The 22,038-nt window shown below is 35.0% G+C and overlaps 1 protein-coding gene across 1 annotated transcript in view; it reads left to right on the top strand.

Moving 5' to 3' along the window:
• The window catches only part of ADAMTS6 (ADAM metallopeptidase with thrombospondin type 1 motif 6), a 295,715-nt gene that overhangs the window by 182,990 nt on the left and 90,687 nt on the right, over positions 1-22,038 (top strand). Inside the window, exons 11-13 of the mRNA XM_042940219.1 lie at positions 6,453-6,560; positions 17,518-17,663; positions 19,748-19,811. Of these exons, the coding sequence (XP_042796153.1) occupies positions 6,453-6,560; positions 17,518-17,663; positions 19,748-19,811 (318 nt within the window). The remainder of the gene's footprint in view (positions 1-6,452; positions 6,561-17,517; positions 17,664-19,747; positions 19,812-22,038) is intronic.

Here is a 22,038-nt window from a genome sequence, read left to right as displayed (position 1 = left end):
TGCCAGAGAAATAAAATGAACAAAGCATAATTAAATATCATTTATTTAGCTACAACATGTGTTTCTGTGATGAGAAGACACGTAGGAAAATTGACAGACTGTGGAATGATGCCAGCCTAATGTATAAGTCTTGTTTGTTCATATATGATTATTTCCTAGTGCGTTAATGATGTGATGCTCAGGTAAGCTTTCTCACAAAGAGAAAATTTGTAGTATTATATATAGTGTCATAGAAGAACACCCAACTCCAAAGAAGGGTCTTTATTGTCCATAGTAGATAACTTAATTGCTCCATTCCCAAAACTCTATTTAAACAAATCTATTAAAATCATGAGGCCAGATGAAGAACCTGTAAATATATATCCCTTTGTGTTATTTTTTTAATGACTGATAAAGAAGCTATAACTTGAAACCTATTCATAAAAACAATTTTTATGAAAATGGTTTCTGTTGAAGGCAGATACCCTCAAAGACCTACATCTCGAAGGACAAAGCATCACAAGTCACAGGGTTTAAGGCTACAAAGGATCAATTGATTGGGCTGCTGGGATCAAATGGCAGCAGAGATTTAAGAATGCAAAGTTGTTCATTAGAACTCTTGATGTTTTTGTTTGTTTTCTGGCTACAAAATTACCTAGATTTTCAGTGGTCTGCTCCAACCATATTTTTCCCATAAACCCTGTTTTCTTCATAAGTAATTTTGTATAATGCAAGGGTTTTCACAGAATGCATTTATTACATTTCAGCAGAAAGCTTGTATATATCAGAACCAAGAGAGGAAGGTAAGGGTGTGCCAGAAATGAAGAGGAGTTTTTCAAGTGCCAAGCTGGTGAGCTGATGTTTTCTATGTTAGGATAGGAGACGTCTTGGGCATGACTGAAGGGTCATTTATACTGTGAAGAAATAGGTAAATGGAAATGACGAGTAAGCTTGTCTGCCCTTTGCTTTGGATGGGGAAAAACAGCTCACATGAGAAATTGAAGCTCCTAGGCTTGTGACTCACATAAGAACAGAGTATGACTTTGTACAGTCTACCTATGTAGTGTTGACCAAATAGATCAACGTGAAAAGTGGTGAAACAAAAAACAACTGAAGCTTGGGAGTGTATAATAGAAACAAATGTGCAAAGCTACACTTCTACAACTCAGGAAGCACAGGATGCTCCAAGAAAAAACAATATTCCCTGAAGATAAGCTTGAATAGAAAATAGCAAACAGCATGAGGAAACAATCCACCATGAAGTGAAAGATTAACACCCCAATAGAAAAATATATGATAAATATGAAAAGAATTTAAGAGACATGGCGGTTAGAATGACAATATCCAATGTAAGTTGAATAGAAGTTCCAGAAGAAGGAATGGTGAAGTGTATATTAAAAAAAGATAATAACTAGTAATTTTTCAGAATTAAAGAAACATATGAATTTAAAGCATGAACCCCAAGTAGATAAATAAAAGAACACCTAGATAACAGTGGTGAAACTGCACTACAGCAAAGACAAACTCTTGAAAGCAACTAGAGTTCATCACAAAAAAACAGTGATTAAGACTGAGAAATGATTTTTCATCAGCCTCCATAGTGTACAGGTGACAATGAACTTAACACCTTCAAATGCTGAGATAAAATAAATGTTAGCCTAAAATTCTATATACAATTAAAATATCATTTTAAAATTGAAGGCTAAATAAACGTATTTTGAGACCATTAGGAACAAGTGTTCCTTGCTAAGTTAACTCTTTAAAGGATGCATGTCAAGAGGAAAGAAATTGAATTCAGAAGATAGTGGTAAGACATAAGAGACAACTGATTAATAAGTACATTGATATGTTGAAAAAATATTGATTATCAAGTTTTGGGCAATGAGTGGTTCACAAGCTTTTAGGTTTTTGTAGGCAAAGAAAATTTCTCCCTGAAAATTAGCAAATCAACACAGGGATGCCAATTTTTAATTTTGCCAACATTTTGCAAAGACTGCCATTAGCACCCACACCCTGCCTTCAGGAACCTTACAGTCTATTGTAGCACATAAAAAGTAAAAGGAATAAAACTAATAAATTAGAAGAGGCCATTAAAATAAAAAAATTAGTTTCATGAAAAATCTTACCACATTGACGTCATTCTTCTAATTTCGTCACAGAATATCAAAAACTCTAAAGAGCAGTACCAGTCTATAACATTTGAGCTACTGTCTGATTATACCCTACCTTCTCTCTGGTTCCTGTAAATTCTGTGATAGTGTTATTTTTTCATAACACTAACATAATGCCTGGTGAATGCCAGGTGAATGCCTGGTAGATGTTCTAATAATATTCTTGAATGAATGGGAAATAATGTCATTTTGTCTTACCAGGCAAACCTCCTCATTGGTTACAAGTTGAGTCCATGAAATTAGAGAGTCCATTTCCAATTTTCAGTGTTATGTAACAGAGATTCCCTTAATGAACACTGTTGATAACTTCTCTCACCTTCCATGAACTCAAGGGCAAGCACAAAACCCACATTTTTCCTAGAGAGTCTCCCAAAATAAATTTTAGGGTTAGAGAAGGGAACCATCCTAACACACAGGAAATGGCTTATTAGTTCATAGAAATCATGAGAGTAATCTTAATAAATCTTATCTTCTCCTATAAAGGATTATGAGGATGTGAAAGAGAACTATGTTCTTCTAGAGCTAAGCTGGTGGGTAGTCAAAAAAATCATCAATCTCTCTCAAAACTGTACTCTATCTTATATATTTTATTTATGGATATTAATCCATCTACTATGATGGTTCTTTGTGTTTTTTAAAAAAAAAAATTTATTTAAGCAGTCTCTACACCCAATGTGGGGCTTGAACTCCTGACCCTGAGATCAAGAGTCACATGATCCACTGACTGAGCCAGCCGGGCAACCCCTACTATGATGGCTGCTATATAAATTCCCCAAGAGCCAAAAAATTTCAGAATACATTTAACTTATTAGTGAACAAGCTTGGGACCTACTTTAGGGTACTTACATGGCAACTGATATACATATGCATATACCAATGCAATAAATATATGCATTCATGTTCTAGGATCCAGCGGTTTAAAGAAGGGTATTTCTGAACATTCGAATGTGTTCCTATATTCTTTCATGAAGTGTGCCTCTTGCTATCTTGGTATGAAATAAAATTTTCTTAGTTTTTGTCTTTCGAGTGAGTATTTTTTTTTATCTTGGGAAGTCTTAATGGAGATACCACAATCTTTATTACCCAAGTTGACATTCTGGATAAGAGATTTGTCTGAAAACTCTTCAGAGCCTTTTCTGAGAGTAATTTAACATCTTGTAAGTATTTCCTATGCATAGATTTACACTTGCATACTTTAAACAGTAATTTGTGAGAAGTTAATGCCCTAGCAAAATTTGAATCCCCATGAGCCCACTAGGTAATATAATCCTGTTAGCAGTGGGAATCTACCTTTCAAAACGTGTCATTCTCTATAGAATAAGGCTCTGTCAAAGGGCTGTACTGTGAATCCTTGAGATTAAAGTTTTGGAAATAGTATCTTGAGCACTTGCCATTTTAGGTAGAGATTTTCAAGGCACTTTTGGAAAATAGAGTTTCTGTAAGTTGACTGCATAGTATGTTTTCCTAATAGATGCTATGAACATGCTCCTTTTCAATGATAGGTTTTTCATTTCACAGTTCTATCTAAACTTAGGCTTCTTTTACTTTTGTCTTAAGTAAGATTTAGACATAATAAAAATCATAAAGGTTCAGAAGTATGTATAGTCCAGGATTATGGATGATTTTTTGTAATCTTTTTTTTTAATGTTTTTATTTATTTTGAGAGAGAGTGTGTGCGAGCAGCGTAGGGGCAGAGAGAAGGAGGATGGAGCATCTGAAACGGGCTCTGTGCTGACAGCAGTGGCTTGAACTCACTATGAGATCATGACCTGAGCTGAGGTCAGATACTTCACTGACTGAGCCACCCAGGTGTCCCTTTTTGTAATCTTAATACATTTTTCTAGCAATGCTTCTCTGTTTTTGTGAACACATTTTTCTTTGAATATAGTTATTTTTGATGCATGGGACAGTATTTTAAAACTCTAAAATGTTAGTTCTACTGCTTTTCTAATATTAAACTAAAATAATATAATTAAGAACATATATTAGGAAACTGTCTTCTATAGAAAAGGAATACCAAAATAGTATAAATGACTTTCTCATTAAATAAGAACTGAAGGTTTGAAAGAAAGTAGAATTTGTAATACATTGAATTGTAAGAACAGGAAAATTATCTTTATATAATGATCCACAGTACCTGCTGTTTTTCTTTTTTTTAATGTTTCAACTCTTCTAGTTCAGTAGTTCTCCAAATAGAGTTTAAAGTAGATAAATAAAGTAAAATTTAAGTAGATAAATAAAGTAGACATTTAAGTAGATAAATAAAGTAAGTAAAGTAGGTATAGATTAGATTTATTCAAAAGCATTTTAAAAGTCTAATAGAAATTGTATGTCTCCTTTTGTGCCTGGTGGGAAGGAGCACTGCAAAAAGGAGCCCAAAGAGGTCCCTTCAATATGCTATATGCTCTGGGGCATTTCTCCTTGTAGGAATGGTGAACCAGCGAATTAAATATGTTACTGCTTTATCTCTGAATTGTGTTTATGTGACATAAGTTTTATGTTTGAGAGTTAAAAGAGCAGTTGGGGAGTAATAGCATTAAAGGGAATGTTACATATAAATTTATCTTTGCACTCCAGATTAATATATTTTTATTACATATATATATATTATACTAAATAGTCCTAGTTTAACTCAATCACGTTTTATTTTAAATGCTTATTTTATTTATTTGTGGAGAGCATGAATGTGAGCAGGGGAGGGGCAGATGAGAGAGAACCCCCAAGCAGGCTACGAGCTGTCATCACAGAGCCCAAGGCGGGTCTCAATCTCATCAACCTTGAGATTATAACTGAGCCGAAATCAAGAGTCAGGTGCTTAACCAACTGAGCCACCCAGGTGTCCCTAAACACTTGTAATATCAGTAATGGTGCTAGCTTTAATGATACATAAAAAGAAACTGAAAGTTATGAACACTTTCTTCAAAGTAGGGTTTTTGTTTTTGTTTTTCCTGTTAGTTAAAACAGTTCACCCAGATATATGTTGGACAGGTTACTTTAAGTAAGATTTGACAGATTGGGATGCCTGGGTGGCTCAGTCTTTGTTAAGCATCCGACTTCAGCTCAGGTCATGATCTCATGTCTCATGAGTTTGAGCCGCACGTCAGGCTGTATGCTGTCAGCACAGAGCCTGCTTTGAATCCCGTCTCCCTCTCTCTCTGCCTCTCCCTTGCTCACGCTCTCTCTCCTTCTCTCAAAAATAAATAAACATAATAAATAAAATAAAACAAACATTGACAGATCACTACAGTATGAACAAAATTAAGTATTTTATATATATTGCCAATATTAGAATAAGTTTTGTAATTCTCCCATGCTAAGGTAGAATAAGAAATCATAATAAAGAAGACAAGACAGCTCTGAACAACATCTGAAACACGTCACTTATGAAAATAACACATAAATAGCAGCATTTGTTCAAAACAACATTTCCCTTTCGTGCAGGTGGGCTACACTGATGAGCTGCAAATAATATTGCTAGATTAGAAACTACACCCTGCCCATGCCCAGGGTCTCTTTTTTTCTTTTTAAAATGGTCTTTATTTGGGGTGCCTGGGTGGCTTAGTCTGTTAAGCGTCCAACTCTTGATTTCTGCTCAAGTCATGATCTTGGGGTTGGTGAGATTGATCCCCACGTCAGACTCTGTGTTGACAGGGCAGAACCTACTTGGGATTCTCTCCCACCCTCTCTCTCTGTCCCCCGCCCCCGCTCTTTCTCACTCAAAATAAATAAACATTAAAAAAAAATAAAATAAAATAGTCTTTATTTGAATTCTTTGGTAGGTCAAGGAAGGCATCTACCTGGTAACACTTTATTAATAATTGGTAAATTTTGCTAGTGTATATTTTTGAGAGTAATAAACATATATCCTTTCTACATTTTCATCCCTTCTCCCTACTCTTCTATAGTAGTGAAATTCCCTTTTTTTTTTTAAGAATTTTTAAAAAAGATTTTCTCTTTAAGCAGTATCTACACCAAACGTGGGGCTCAAACCTGCAACCCTGAGATCAAGAGTCACATGCTCTACCAACTGAGCCATCCAGACACCCCAGTTTATTACTGAAAACTCTGCATGTCCACTAAAATAAGATTATAAAGAAAAATGTTTAAATGACTCTGCAAAATGGGTAACATCTTCCATAAGAACCGCCTTCAAAATCTTCATCCCTTATGCTTCAACAGCAGAAAAACACCTGGGATGTCTTTTTAAAGTAATGCTGAGTGTACATAGGTATATTTTGTGGAAGAAGCAAACATGATTTTAGTCTCTACTTCTGATCAACTTGCTTTTGCCTTCTTTCCCAGGAAGTGTGTAGAGAGCTGTGGTGTCTCAGCAAAAGCAACCGCTGTGTCACCAACAGTATTCCTGCAGCTGAAGGAACACTCTGTCAAACTGGGAATATTGAAAAGGGGGTAAGCTGAAATGATTTATTAGCTCTTTGACAAATAGACTAAACTGATCAATTTCTGGTGTTCGTATTGAACCACTAGGAAATTATGCATACTAATTTAACATGTATTTGAGAAAATAGTAAATACCTAGCCTAAGGAGTTAATTGACACATACTGGTATCTGCACACTTACAGTGTTCAGCAAATTACCGTGCTTGTTTATTTTCTGGCTCAGTTACACTTTTCTGTGTGTATACATATATATTTGTACAGAATATCCAACAACAATCTTATAGTCATATAATACAGTCTCTTTAGTCATATAAGTCTAGGTTTCTTTCTGATAAATAATTCCCAGGAATATTATGTGATCCAGAAGTAGATTTTATAACTAGAGTCAAACTAGAGTTGATTTTAAATTACAATATGAGAGAAAGGGCTGGTATTACAGGAATAATTAAGCATTTTTTCTGAGCATAGAAATTGTAGCTAAATAATTTTAATTTCATCATCTTGTTTTCAAAAAATATCACTACTAAGAATTGTTCAAACAGATAAGAATAGTTTATACTATTTCTGAAATTGTTTAGGAGTTGCTATATATGTGAATTCTAGAATTTATTGCCACATACTGAATTTACAATAACCACGACTGTCTTCTGTTCTCAGTTCTGAATTCTTCCATGTTGGGGTACTTTCAACAAAGATTACACTGAATTTCAGTTTGCCATCTGATGTTTAAATAAAAAGAATGAAAGCTGTTGGGCAGCTGTCACAGTTTTATTAATCCTTGCTGACGGCTTCATTCAGGACCCGTGACCTAGTGCCATGTTGATGGCTTTTCCATGCTGAGTTTGGAAATGTTGGTAAATTGTGCTAAATGTATGAATTGATAGGGTCATTTTTAAAGGATTAAGGATCTTTTTTTGAGACTTTGTAAGTAGCCAATAAAAATATAGGGACCTTCACACACTACCAAAAATTCTTTCTTTTTTTTTCACTGAAGTAATAGAAAATAGTAAGAACTGCATTCTTGAAACAGCAGTCTAGGTTTATTTTGGAGTCAGCAGCTCTTGTCAATGACAAGTAGCAATTTACATGAGTCTGGACTTAGAAGAAATGCAAAATAGTAAGGGGGGGAATTTACAGTGAGAATCTCTCTCTTTATTGCCATTGATTAATTATTAATCTTGTGATGTAGTCCATGGGCCACATCACTAAGCCTGATGGCTCTTTTTATTTTACTTTATTTTTTAATCCCAAGCATAAAGAATTCATTCTTTTAAACATCTCAGAGTCCTGCTACAAGCATTCGATGAATTATATAATCACTTCAAGTAAGGAAACCATGAATAGTGGCTATCTGAGAACACACAGCTCAATCCCACTGTATTTTATATGGTAGACACATATTTAAACTATCTCAATCATTAACAGTGAATTTATGAAGAAATATTCTTGTTAAAAGAACCCCTTGCATACCTCATGACATGCCTCAACAGAATGCCTTGGGCTCCATGAAAAACTGTTTAAGAACTTTGTAAGTGTAGCAAAGTCTGTGTACCAAGAGATCATTCATATTCACAACATCATAGTTTCATAGTCAATATGTTGGATTTCACCATCTAAAATGAATCTACAAAACAAACATTAGCCATTCTTTCAGAGACATGGAAGATCAATAGCTTTAGAATGGCCCTAACAAATCTTAAATGAATGAATAAAAAGAACAAATACATATGCAGACTCATAGAAAGAAAAAGCACAGAGCGCTATGAGAAGACCCTCAAACTATCTCAATCATTAACAGTGAATTTATGAAGAGGCTTTCAAAGAACTAGATCAACCTACATGTTTAATTAAGTGAAAAAAATACAAAGAACTAGAAAAGGGAACTGAGACATTGTTTATATGTTTTATTTATTTTTTTTTGCTAACTGTACTTGCCAGTTATTTATTTATGAATTTTTACTGTTGATTTCAGTTATTGTTTTTTCCATAAAGGGGAAGCGTGTTTACTGTTGCCAAATGCAATTGTTTTTCTCTAAAGCCTGTATCTATTTGGAAATTAAACCAGAAATCAGAAATTTGACCCAGAACAACCATGTAAAAAGCTAGTGAACAGTTAAAGTGGAAATTTCAATCAGTCTGGTCAACTTTGTGTGGCATTAACATATAGTTGGCATTACCAATAATGATGGTAATGATGATAGTAATGAATATTTTTAAAGTATTTACACTGTGCCAGATACTTATTTGTTCTGTTTAATATTGGCAAAAAATCCTATGAGGTGGGTACTGTTTTAACTCCATTTACAGATGAGGAAAGTTCAGACATGAGAGCCTAAGATTACACAGCAATTTAATAGCAAAGCTGAGCCTCCATACCAGGTCTTTTTTCTTTCTTTCTTTCTTTCTTTCTTTTTTTTTTTTTTTAGTTTTATTTATTTAAGTAATCTCTACACCCAATGTTGGTTGAAACTCATGACCAAGAGTCACATGCTCCTCTGACTAAGCCAGTCAGGCACCCCTGGCCGAGGTCTTTCTGATTCGAAAATTGAAAATTTTGTCCCTCTAGACTGCCTCCGATTTTAGTTTACCTTCAGATGGGGAATTTTGCAGAGAAAAAAAATTTTTTCATTGTCACAGGAATAAACTGAGTCACTGAGCTTGAGATCAGTGGTAAGAATATATTTTACCCTTTAATACTAAGTGGATTTTTCACTTATCTACCTGTAACAATATGTTATCTCAGGAATTACAATAAGAAAGAACTGTGGGCAGAACACTGAGATAAGAATATATAATTGCGTTATAAGTGGTAAAATGATGAAACTCTGCTTTATTTATTTATTTATTTATTTATTTATTTATTTATTATTTTTAGAGAGACAGAGTGTGAGCAGAGGAGGGGCAGGGAGAAGGGGAACGAGAGAATCCCAATCAGGGTCCATGTGGTCAGTGCACAGAGCATGACACGGGGTTAAACTCATGAATCATCATATCATGGCCTGAGCTGAAGTTGGATGCTTAACTGACTGAGCCAACCGGGCGCCCCAGTCACCACTTTAAAATGAGAGAAATCTATTTCCACATTTCGTAGAGATCTTGTGAGGATGGAATAAGATAATATCTCAGTAAGCTTTTAGTGGGCTTCTTCAGAGGAAAGGTGCTAGTGTATATTACTAGAGCATCATCATTCATTTCATCATTTTCCAACCTTAGATGATGGTGGGCAGAAAATTCTTCACCACACTGTCTTAACTGGCACTAATGAGCATCAGAGAGTATAAGCATGAGTTTGAGTGTCTGAGAAATATGAATGGAATACCCATGACTGACCTCTGATCTCAACTCTGAATTTTAAAACTACTCTCTTCAGAAGGAACAAGAAAAAAACCTACATCCTGTCTAGCCAGCAGGATAAAACCAAAGCTGCTCATAGTTTTTTGAATAAATCCTTTTTTTCTTAAAAGAAAAAAAAAAAAAGTTTGGGGGAGGGGAAAAATACTGCTCAAGTGATAGCATAGACATATCCAGAGTACTGGATCCACAATGATCTCGTCAAATTCTGGCTGCAAAAGATATGGGATCCCTGCCCGGGGGCGCAGTTCCACAAATGTTCCATGTAAGTATGGGAACTGTTCCATGCACATTTAGCAGATGGAGTAAGAAATATGGCCAAAAAATTAAAAACTGATCTTTGCGTGAGTCCTGGGGGGTCTGACATCGCTATTACAGCCATTGGATGTTTGCCTGAATAAGCCATTCAAGTATTGAATAAGAACCATATGGTCTGAATGGATGTACTCAGGGACAGTAGCATTAACCAAAGGAGGAAATCTGATGAGCCCAGACGGTGCCCTGGTACTGTGTGTCCATGGGTCACACTCCTACAAATCAATCAATATAACTTTCAGGCAAAAGAAATTTCCTTAGGCATGGCATCAACAATAGCCCTTTGGACAGGAATCGGAGGAATGCCATGCATGATAAAATAATAAAGATTTAGACTCTAAAAACTTTGATAGTAGAGTTGGCATTGTTACTGAACAGGATATTAGGAAAATCAAAACTCAATCTTTGCAAACTCTGATGGTGACCAAAAAGGTTTCAAAAACTTGGCTTATAGCCAAAAGATTCATTTATTGATTCTAAAAGACCAATTAGAGATATATCCCAGCATTTAGGCTTATGAATACATGACAATGATTCCTATTATCTTTGCATGAGAAACAGAGGGCTGGATTAGAATAAGATTATTATATGCCCCTTTAAAGCACTAGATATGTAATAGGACATTTGTAGCACTAGATCTTAATTCACTTAGAGTAGAATATAATATGTTTTGACTGGGTCCCAAACTATAAACATAGGAAGTGAAAAAAGAATAGTCCTTTCAATTGCTCTAGAAATTTAAATAGTATGGGATGACAAGTTCTGCTTTAGAATTTGGGCTGAAAAAAAGCTTTTACATTCCCACACCTGCACAGTGGAAAGATAAGGCTTTTAATAGTGCTATGCTCCAATTCTCAACTTTTCTGACTTGGGAAGAATGTTCCATATTGAGTCACCAATATCACTTCCTTCAGAATCTTAGGATTTCCTTAGGGGTCTGTCATTCCAGATGCTGGCTGGACCAAAGTGTTGGCTATGGTACAAGATCTACCATAATCACATTCTAAAGTGGTTCTTATTAAAAAATATATATGTATACATATTTTTAAATACTGTATATACCCATCTTGAAATTTTCCTTCGTTGAATTCTGACAAATTCTCATTTAGATTGTTTGATTTGTAGTATATCTTGTTTGAACATAATTCCCTGATGTAGATCATGAAATTTAGTGGTCTACTATCAAAAAATGTTATTTAAGGATGGTTAAGTGTTTCTTAATAAAACCTTTAAAGCCTCACCGGAATGATTGTCTTTCTAGATAGTTTTAATAACATATTCATTTTATTTAGAAGGAATGTAAAAAACAAAAATGAGCAATATGATATTTTATTCTTGAAATGTGATAGTTTCACTCCATCACCTTTCCGAATCTGGTTTTACTCGCCTGAATTAGCAAAAAGAAGGCCAAATTTACCTAATTTATCTAGAAAATTTAGGCTGAAGGAACACAACTGATAATTTAGAATAGTTCAAAATCACTAGATTGGATATAACCTTTGAGAATAAAGATCTAGTCTCCATCTGAATATTTAACATCTGTAGTTTAAGAAATGAAGTAAAATCCTATGCCTGTAGAAATAGAGGCTTTACAGGTTTAGCATCTTCAGATGAAAAAAAAAAAAAAAAACAAAGAAGAAGAAAAGTAGAAAATACAACACTCAAAATTCTCAGCTTTATGTGCTTATAGGATTTATATATACATCAAATTGCTTTATTTTGTGTAATCTAATTATATTACTTATGAGTTACACACATTAAAATTTTAGTACATATTAATGTAATAATCTGGAAAATTAGCTCAAATAACTTGATCTGCATGAAGTTCCATAGTTTTCATAAAGCATTTATTATTAAGTTACATAAGCGCCTTCTCTAAAATTATATACTACATCAAGATATTTACTACTGCTGGAGCAGAGAAATAGCAAGAATTCCAAAGAGATCCTTTACTGTAAGTAAACATCACTGAAAAGTCCTATATTGAACTAAACATAACTCAAAAGACCATTTGCCAGAGATCAAAATCAACCAAATCCTTTGGTAGATTTATAATTTCTTTGAGGGCATATCTGCATAGAACTAATTTCTAAAGTTGTCCTAATCCAAACCACATTGGATTTTGAAATTTCAAAAAATTAGTCCCCATTTTATAGTTAGGGAATCTGAAGAAACAAATGACTTGCTCCGCACCAAAGATATTACTAGAGTAAGAACTCAGATTTGTAACACAGACTGCACACAGACTGTAGTTGTTAACTTGTTAACTAATTAACTAAGTTGTTAACTAGTTATTAAGCTAGACACTAGTCTCTTGTCAACTACTAAATGACTGATACTTATATTGCTATTTTGAGTTCTTCATTTTTTAGCCATTAATATTTGTTATTTAACTTTCTGATACAATTGTCTATTATAACTCCATGGAATAGATACAATTCAATAACATGAATTTATGCAGTAAAGGATCTAGTAAGCCACTTATGAAAATCTGTGGCTCTGTAGGTATTAATTAATGATGAGAACTGATGAGCGTCCAACAAACTGAATATTGTGTTTGTCTTTTACCATAAGAATAAGTTTTAAAAGGAAAACAAGAGACTTTATGTGACTTCTTTCCATGTCCTACATTTTGTGAACATCCAGGAAATATGAATAACAGTATTATTAAATACTTTGGAACCTACATCTTTCGGTATTCTTGTAGCCTTCACAATTTCTCTCTCCTCTGAAAAATACAAAAAATAAAGTTTTTTAAACTATAATTTATAAGAATGCTCAAAGAGTTCTGAAAAATAACATGGGTTTGTACACTTGTAGCTGAGAGTGTTTATCTGTAGTTTTTTTTGTATTTTATGAAGTAAACATAGTCCAATATTCTTTAATACTATAATATACTTCAAATATGTAATCCTATACCAACAGTTGGGTTTTTTCCCACTGATTTTTGTATGTTTTTGAACAGATAATTTCTTATCTGCCCGTAAGTGACCATGGGCAAGTCAGCCTCCTTAAGGTTCTAGTTTCCTCATATGAAAAAACTGAAGTGCTTACACATCAATTTCAAAGTCCCTCTGAGCTTTAGATGTAGCTCTGTGATTATATAAAATAAATGCACAGTAAAATTTGAGTATTATTTGATATCAATAATGCTAAGCTTCCAACTTGAAAAATAGGTAAATTTTAAGATTTGGAATTTTTCCATGGGAGAAAAATCAATAATACATTGCTAGTTATTCTCATAGAAAAATAAATTCAGGCATAAATATTATTACATGGGGTGCCTGGGTGGCTCAGTCAGTTGAGTGTCCATCCGACTCTCTATTTTGGCTTAAGTCATGATTCCAGGGTCATGGGATTGAGCCCCACATTGGGCTTCACACTGAGTGTGGAGCCTGCTTAAGATTCATTCTCTCTCTCTCTCTCTCTCTCTCTCTCTCTCTGCCCCTCTCCCCTGCTGTCTCTTTCTCACTCTCAAAATACTTACATACATATATACATACATACTTATTGTTATTATTACTATTATTATTATCATTGTACACAGCTACTTGTAATAACAAAAATGCAAAACTAGAGATTATTTGGTCCAAATTGTGACTTTTGTATAGGTGAAGGCCTAACACAACTGGTATATCATTATACAAATGGTTGGTCTTCAAAATCAATTAAGCATGCTGTACACTGGCAACTGAAATATTTTCTGTCTCTCAAGTGTACATTATTTTTAGTTGCCCTTCTCCCAGGGTTGGTACTGTATTATCAGCCACTACCTCTGGTTCACCGTTTTGGACCTATGATTTTTTTTTTCTTCGTAGCAATTCCCATTGCCCAAAACTACCTATTTTTCTTAATGTCCTACTTTAATATTTATTAGACTTAGGGTCAGAATGTTCTGCCTTCTAGCCAATCAAATTTTTCTCTCTCTTGCCTAATTTTTTTATGGACAAATGAAAATTAATTACCCAGCACTTCTCTCAATGATTCCTTTATGTTGTTACAACTACTAAAAATAGACTGAGTGCAATTATCATGGAAAGAAAGATGAAATTGACATTTTTTTTATCCACCAGTATCTCTAGTTCCCTTACTTACATGTAGTAAGGATCTGGACATGTGGTCCAGAATAGGACAAAGAATTCTATAATTTAACTAATGTATTTATTCAATAAATTTTTATTGTATGACTGCTATATGCTAGGCACTGTTTTAGACATTCAGCATTTCTAATGGAATATTTTATGATGATAGAAATGCTCTATATTTGCTCTGTCCAACATAGTAGCCACTAGCCATATGTGACTATGGAGCCCTAGAAATGTGGCTAGTGGGTCTGAGGAACTGAAATTTAAATTTTAATTAAATTTAAATAGCATATTTATTGCTATATAACAATATATATTTAATATATATGTATATTTCTTTAAAAACAGGCTCATAGATACAGAGAATAGTTTGGTGTTTGCCAGAGGTAGGGGTCAGGGGTGGGAGATATGGGTCAACTGTTTTGGTTTTTGTCTCTTTAGTTCAAATAATGTTTTCAAATAAAGGATATTAAAAATTCAACAAATTTTTATAAAGCAAATTTATTTTAATTTTTTTAATGTTTATTTATTTTGGAGAGAAAAAAAAGAGGGAGAGAGCATGAGCAGAGGAGAGGCAGAGAAAGAGGGAGATACAGAATAGAAGCAGCTTCCAGGCTCCATGCTGTCAGTACAGAGCCTGACGTGGGCTCAAACCCATGAACCATGAGATCATGACCTGAGCCAAAGCCAGTCAGTCAACCAACTGAGCCACTCAGGCACCCCTCAACAAATTTTTAAAAAATGTTCAGAGCCATCAACTTTGGAAGAGATAAATGTGCATCTGTGGAGAGAAACAAATCTTCCAAAGTGTGCCTATTGATTTCTTTCTGCATTGTGGAAGATTTGTGTGGCCTTCCAAGAATTTAGTATCATCATCAGGGCAGGAACTTAGCTTTCTCTAAGGTTATGAGTGCCATTCACACCACATTTAGATCTCTGCAAGTTGCAAAAACCTCGTTCCTACATGTGAGCACTTCATTTTAACAGTAATATTAACTAATTTAGCATATTGAAGGTTTGATATGAATTAACCATTACTCTACTCACTTTATGTGCCCTACTAGATAGGTGGTGTTATTGTTCGCATTTTACAGATAAGAAAATGGAGATCCAGAGAAATTAAGCAACTTGCCCAGTGGTTACTAGCGTTTACAGAACTCTTTCCATGTATCAGATACTTTCTACACTCCATGTACCAGGTTCTTCACATTATCTTTATTTAATCTGCCATGATATAGGCTTTCTTATTATTTACCTTTTTATTTATGAAAAAGCTCAGGTGCAGACAAGTGAAATTACTTACTTAGTATCTCAGTTCTTATTCAGGTCTCAGTCCTCAACCATCATGCTATCCTGCCTTTCAGGATATATTTTGCTCAAATAACTTGGTCATTTGTGGGCTTAGATATGTTGCTGAACTTTCCCCTTCAAAGCATAGATGAAAAAAGAGAAAAAAAGCTTGGATGAATTGCCTAAAATGAGTATTATACAATGCTCATATTTTTTTAAATAAATAGCCACATGTGCATCTCCTGGTTTTACATACTAATGAGAAGGGAAAAATACTACAGAAGTAATTTGAAAAATAAAGAGTAATTTAAAATGTGGTAAGAGGGAACTAAAACAGGAGGCTGTAATCTTTATTACAGTCTGGAGTTGGAGAAGGGGAGGGTGAAAGAGGATGGGGAGGTACCCCATCTTCAGAATAAAAGTGGTCAAGGAAAGACCTCTCTGATGAAAGGATGCTTGACCTTGAGACCAAATGATGAGAAGACAGCAACATAAGTAATTAAGAGAAGAATATTCCCAGAAGGACCAGCAGATGCAAATGCCCAAAAGAGGGAACAAACTTAGTATATTGAGGAAAATAAAAGATTGCAGTGGTCTGAACCAATCTGTGCAAGAGAGAATAAGACTGGAGAAGGAGGCAGGAGTCACAAAGGCCACTTCTGACCAGAGTTAAGGGAGGCAGGAAACTAGTGCAATTGTTTAAGCAAAAAGTGACATGATGTGATAACGTTTTGAAAAGAGCTCTCTTGAAGTGCTTACTAGAGAATGGGTTGATTATAGGTACAAAAAAAGTACAGCCACAGAGACCAGGTAAGAATCTATTCCATTTGCCTATTTCATCTAAGGTGGCAGCCATGGAATGGTGAAAAGTGAAAAAATTCCAGATATATGGAAGCAATGTAATAAACTGATTACTTTCTAAGCATTGCATATTATAATACCTTCATATTTTAATATAAAGTTGATTTTTTGTGTATCTGATATTACTGATAGTTATTCTAATAATGTTTTTTATCATTCATATAAAAAAATGACATTCACAGCACCAGGTTGGTTTGTCAAAATTTGATACCTAAGAAAAACGCACCAATAAAAGCCTAGACATGCTTGGCTTAAAAAAAAAAGATTTCATTTTTACCATATTCTGCAAATAAGATTTATCATGTTAGAGTTATGAGCTGATTATGTGATGTCTACGTCTCGATAAATTATTCCTGGCTTTCTACTTACATGCAGTATGTGTGGTTTAGTGCAGAGTAAAGCTGAAAGAATTCCAGTACACATGTTCATGCAGGGCTGTATACACATGGCTAGGCAGTGTATGTTAGAGTTTTTTGTACCCTGTCCCTAGTATCTTGGCATTACTTTTATTATGTCTGCAGGACTCATGTAGATGAAATGCCACAACACATTCTTTTACTATTGTAGCCTCAACCAGCCTTTTTTTTCTTTCTTTTTTTCTTTCTTTCTTTTTTTTTTTTTTTTAATGTAAAAGCAATTACCATCATAAAAATTCCTTACTGGGGAACTTTCCATATTGCGTTATCATTCCATGAGTCTAATAATAGTGGAATAAAAAGAAAAAAAATTTAATACTAAAATATCTTAAAAAATACTTTTGAGGTCTCTTTAATGAGAAACACTAGGATTCTGGAGGCAGAGAAATAAGGAAAAAGGAAGTAAAGTCAGGTTTTCTAGACTCCTGGTACATGTTAGAGATGTATAAATCATTGCCTAGCTAAAGATAATTTGCAAATCACATGCACCTTTGCCATTGTCTAAACACAGTTAAAGAACTCTCAGTCTGTTATCTGTTGGAGAATGCTAATGCCTGTAATTGGTCATTGCCGGACCCTTATGTATTTCTAACCTGATAGCTCTATCTGCCTAAAAGCTAATTCTGTGTTTTCTGTGAAATCTTGCAGTGGTGTTATCAGGGAGATTGTGTTCCTTTTGGCACTTGGCCCCAGAGCATAGATGGGGGCTGGGGTCCCTGGTCACTATGGGGAGAGTGCAGCAGAACCTGCGGGGGAGGCGTCTCCTCATCCCTAAGACACTGTGACAGTCCAGCGTAAGTAGCTAAAGTAAGCCGGAGCCAACAAAAAGACACAGTTGGAATTGATTCAAAGCTGTGGTTTCACATGTTATCTGTAAAAACGTTTCACTAGTGAGCCAAGTGTTTGTCTTCTGAACAAGCAATAGGCACAGAGAAGTGGAAGAGCCTTGTTAGACAGACTTTCTTTTTCCCCCCACCCCCCTTACTGTGTAACTAAAAATAAAAAAGAATAGCATGGTGTATCTATCCCAGGTATAGCCAGACTTTTAATCTAGTAATAATCAGATAGATTTCCTCCTCCAAAAACTACTGAATTATGGATGAATCCAGGTCTGGTCTTAGCTACATTACCATTATTCCCAGGAAACCTAAGGTCTTTTCACATGTCACATAAAATTATTACTGCTACATTAGTATTAAAAGGACCAATGAGAGCACTTCAAGGGTTGAAATGCCTTGATTCGCATCACAAATCACAATGAAAAGAATACTGCCCATGTGTTAAAATAGTTTCCATTCACATGCCCCTATTAATCATCTTCCGGAGCTGCCACCACTTTTCTCCCCGTGACTGTTTCATGCAGGTTGGACTGCTCCTCTCCCACCACTCCTTTTCTCCAGTCAGAGTCCCCTGGCATAAGGCCAGCCCCATCAGTATTCTCTGGTAGCTGAATTGCCTCTCCCTCCCGCTAGTGCCCATTACAGGTGGACTAGAGTCCCCCAGTTGGACTTTCCTGTCCACCCAGAAACTAAACTTCTCCTTAGCTGCTGCATATCAAGTGCTCCCATTTTTGTCTAGAGCTCAGGTTGCAGGCCTCCTTGCCCAACTAATGTTTGGTGCAGCATGGCGTTATATCACTTCTGCTTTTTTCTCCTTCCTGGGGTAAAAGTTGCTTTAATTTTTAATTTTCTCTTTTTAATTCAGGATCCCTCTCTTTGGTTCCTCCTCTGAACATCTCTTTTCTTCCTTTTATTCTTTTCAGCTTGAAATTATTTCCTTTTACACTAGTTTCTGTGTTTCCATTCTCCAGCTTTCTTTCCATTATTATCTTCCTGCTAAACAGAGCTCACTGTCACCCACTCATAAATCAGTCATGCTACCACCATCCCCACGCCCTTGTTTTTGTCTGATCAACCTATTTCTCCCAAGCTGATTTAGACGGGGCCATTTTTTTTCTTTCTTAGAGTCAGTATTCTCTGGTATTCAAAATATATTAACATGTAACTTTATTCCATTGATTACCAGTTAGCCAAAATTATAATTATACTTGATCTTTTCTCAAACAAGTACAGAATAATTACCTAAGTTCAACTGCAGGCTACTGTAATTAATAACCAAAACTATAAAATTCTATGATAAAAAGTAATATACTCAGATAGTTATAAAAGAAGTTAGCTTTGCCATTCGAAATAGCATTCCTGAATAATAGCATATGGCTTTACCTGATGTTAAATACTTTAAAAATTAATTTATGTAAATCAAATATTGGGCATCTTACTTTTTCTTTAATGTGAGTGTCATATGCAGTATTTATATAATGCAAAGCCATCTTGTTTTGAGATGTAATTTTTCAAACTTCATATAATGAGATAGAAATTCATTTCTGCATTATTTACTTTGAACTACAGCTGTTTCCAGAGACTAATTTAGTATGCTCTTGTTTGTAGTTTGGAAAAAATAGTAAACTTGCCACTTCCTACGTGGTGAACAAATAGCATCAGGTTATATATGGCTTTTGTTGAATAAGATTCAAATGGCTTTTCATTATAAGTGAGTTTTAAACTCACTGTGTTGAACTGAGCACCTGCTTACTATGATAATTAGAAAATAAATTTATTTAATTGCATTTTCTTCCTAATGTAAATCATGACAATTAAGAGTCTTAAAAAGCTATTCATAGCAAACTGACTTAAGTTTTATGTTCAACAACCATAATCATCATTGTTAACAATCACCAGCATGACTATTATTTTAATAACTAATAAAATGTCAAATTTTGTATTTTCTTAAAATAAATGCTAATATGTTTTTGTCAAGCAATATATGTACTCTTTCTGTAGACAGATATATTCACATGTTAAACAAAATGTGTTTTCAGACCTTCAGGAGGTGGAAAATATTGCCTTGGGGAAAGGAAACGGTATCGCTCCTGTAACACAGATGTAAGTAAAACCAAACTTTGCTATGAAAAATTAGCTTACATTTCCCCTAGAGCAGGGAAATTTTTAAAACTGGAAGCTATTTGATCATAAATCCATGTGTATGAAGGTCACATGAATTTTTTAAGTTGTTAATAGTGAATGGAACCAACCTCAGGTCCAGCAATTCCATCAACAGGGAACTAGGGAAAACTCCAGCATGAAGGGTAAATACAATCTTCTCCAATAGGTACTAAGAGAGAGTCATAGGCCCCCCAAAATGTCTTGTTCCCCCAACACTCACACCTTTGCTCCCACTATCTTTCCTGAGTCCACCAGGATTAATCTTATTATACCCTTGATCCTACTTTGTGTTTGCCACTGTAAGAAACCCCAGATTCCCACATCATTCCTCATGTCTTGCCCTCCAATTCCAAAAAGTTCCGCATATCACATCTTCTGTTACCTATCTCTGCCCAACTTTTGAAACTTCTGTGCCCTTAGGAATTCAAGATCCATCAGCAGCAAAAGTCCTTACATTCCGATGTCTCTCAATTTTCCTTCTCTTCACTTTGTTGTTCTAATGGAAACTGGCTGTCCTCTAAAGATACTTACAATAAACTTTAACCTTTTAAAGTTGTTTTCATCCTTAACTCTTGAATGAGTGAAAGTGGATTGACTATGCTTTTATATTTCATTTCTCCTTTCGGATGATTCTCCCTCCCTCTTATCTGAAAGCCACACCTTTTAATTTCACATCATCAGACTATTGCACACTATTCCTCACTGTCATGCTCTCCAACTCTATTCCTATCTTAATTCTTGGTTATTTCAAAATATGTGGATATTTTTCCAATATCATCTCTTCTGGAATTTTCCATAAACATACAAACACGCTGTTATTTCTCCTGTCTTAAAAGAACAAAAACAAAAAATCTGCCGGTTCTTTTCCCATGTTTTTCTTCCTTTTGAAACAAAACTCCTTAAAAGAACTATGTACTTCCATATCCAATTCCTCTTCTAATTTTTTCCTAAAATTGTTCTTGTCAGATTTTTGCCTCCATCATTCTACTAAAAATGCTCTTGTCTGGAGTGCCTGGGTGGCTCATTCAGTTAAGTGTCCAACTTTGGCTCAGGTCATGATCTCACAGCTTGTGAGTTCGAGCCCCACATCAGGCTCTGTGCTGACAGCTCAGAGTCTGGAGCCTGCTTCAAATTCTGTGTCTCCTCTCTCTGCCCCTCCCCCACTGGCACTCTCTCTTTCTCTCTCTCTCTCTCAAAAATAAATAAAACATTTTTTAAAATGCTCTTTTCAAGTCACAGATGACTTACATGTTGCTAAGTCCAATAGTTCTCAGTGTTCATCTTACTTGATAGTCACTAGGCTTCCATAACACTACAACTTTTTGGTTGTCCTTTTCTTTTCCTACTTGTTTTTTCTCATTCTCCTTCGCTGGTTCTTACTCTTCTCTGACCTCTTACGGTATCCAGAATCTAGTCATTGGCCTTTTTTTGTACACTACTAATATTTACCTTGGTGATCTCATCCAGTTTCATTATTTTTGACAGCATTCATATGCCATTTGACCCTCAAATTTCTATTTTTAGCCCAGACTTCTTTTATGGATTCCAGACTCCTATCTTACCATTGATTAAACTTTTAATAGACATCTAATATTTACCATGCCCAAATGCTCTCTCTAAAACATTTCCACATACCTATACCTCCCCCATCTCAGATGTCAATTCCATCTGCCATTTTTTTCTTTCTTTTCTTTTCTTTTCTTTTCTTTCTTTTTTTTTTTTTTTTTTTTTTTTTTTTTTTTTTTGAGTCATTCTTGATTCCATTCTCTCACAGCTCATACCCAATCCCTCAGGAAATCGCACTGGCTTTCCCTTCATGATATATCCTAGATCTGACTAGTTCTCACTGCCTCCACTGCTACCACTCTTTTTTGCACTGGATTTCTCTGAAGAGCTTTTTCCGTGGATTTGCCATTACTCCTTTTGTTCCCTACAGTTCTCAATATATAAGAAACTGAGTGAGTTAGATTATATCCTTTACTCAAAACCTTTCAGGGGCTCCCCATTTTACTTAAATGCAAAGTCCTTACAAAGGCCTGCAAAGACTATACAATCTAGCCTTCCATTACTTTTCTAAACTAATCTCTTCCTCCTTCCTCCTCAATAGCTCTGCTCTAGCCACCTTCCTTGTACACACCAGGCATGCTCCCGCCTTTAGTACTTTTGC

The sequence above is a fragment of the Panthera leo genome, chromosome A1 (assembly GCF_018350215.1).
Source record: "Panthera leo isolate Ple1 chromosome A1, P.leo_Ple1_pat1.1, whole genome shotgun sequence".
Classification (NCBI taxonomy): domain Eukaryota; kingdom Metazoa; phylum Chordata; class Mammalia; order Carnivora; family Felidae; genus Panthera; species Panthera leo.
The sequence above is the reverse complement of the archived record's forward strand: the minus strand, read 5'-3'. Positions and strand labels throughout refer to the sequence as shown.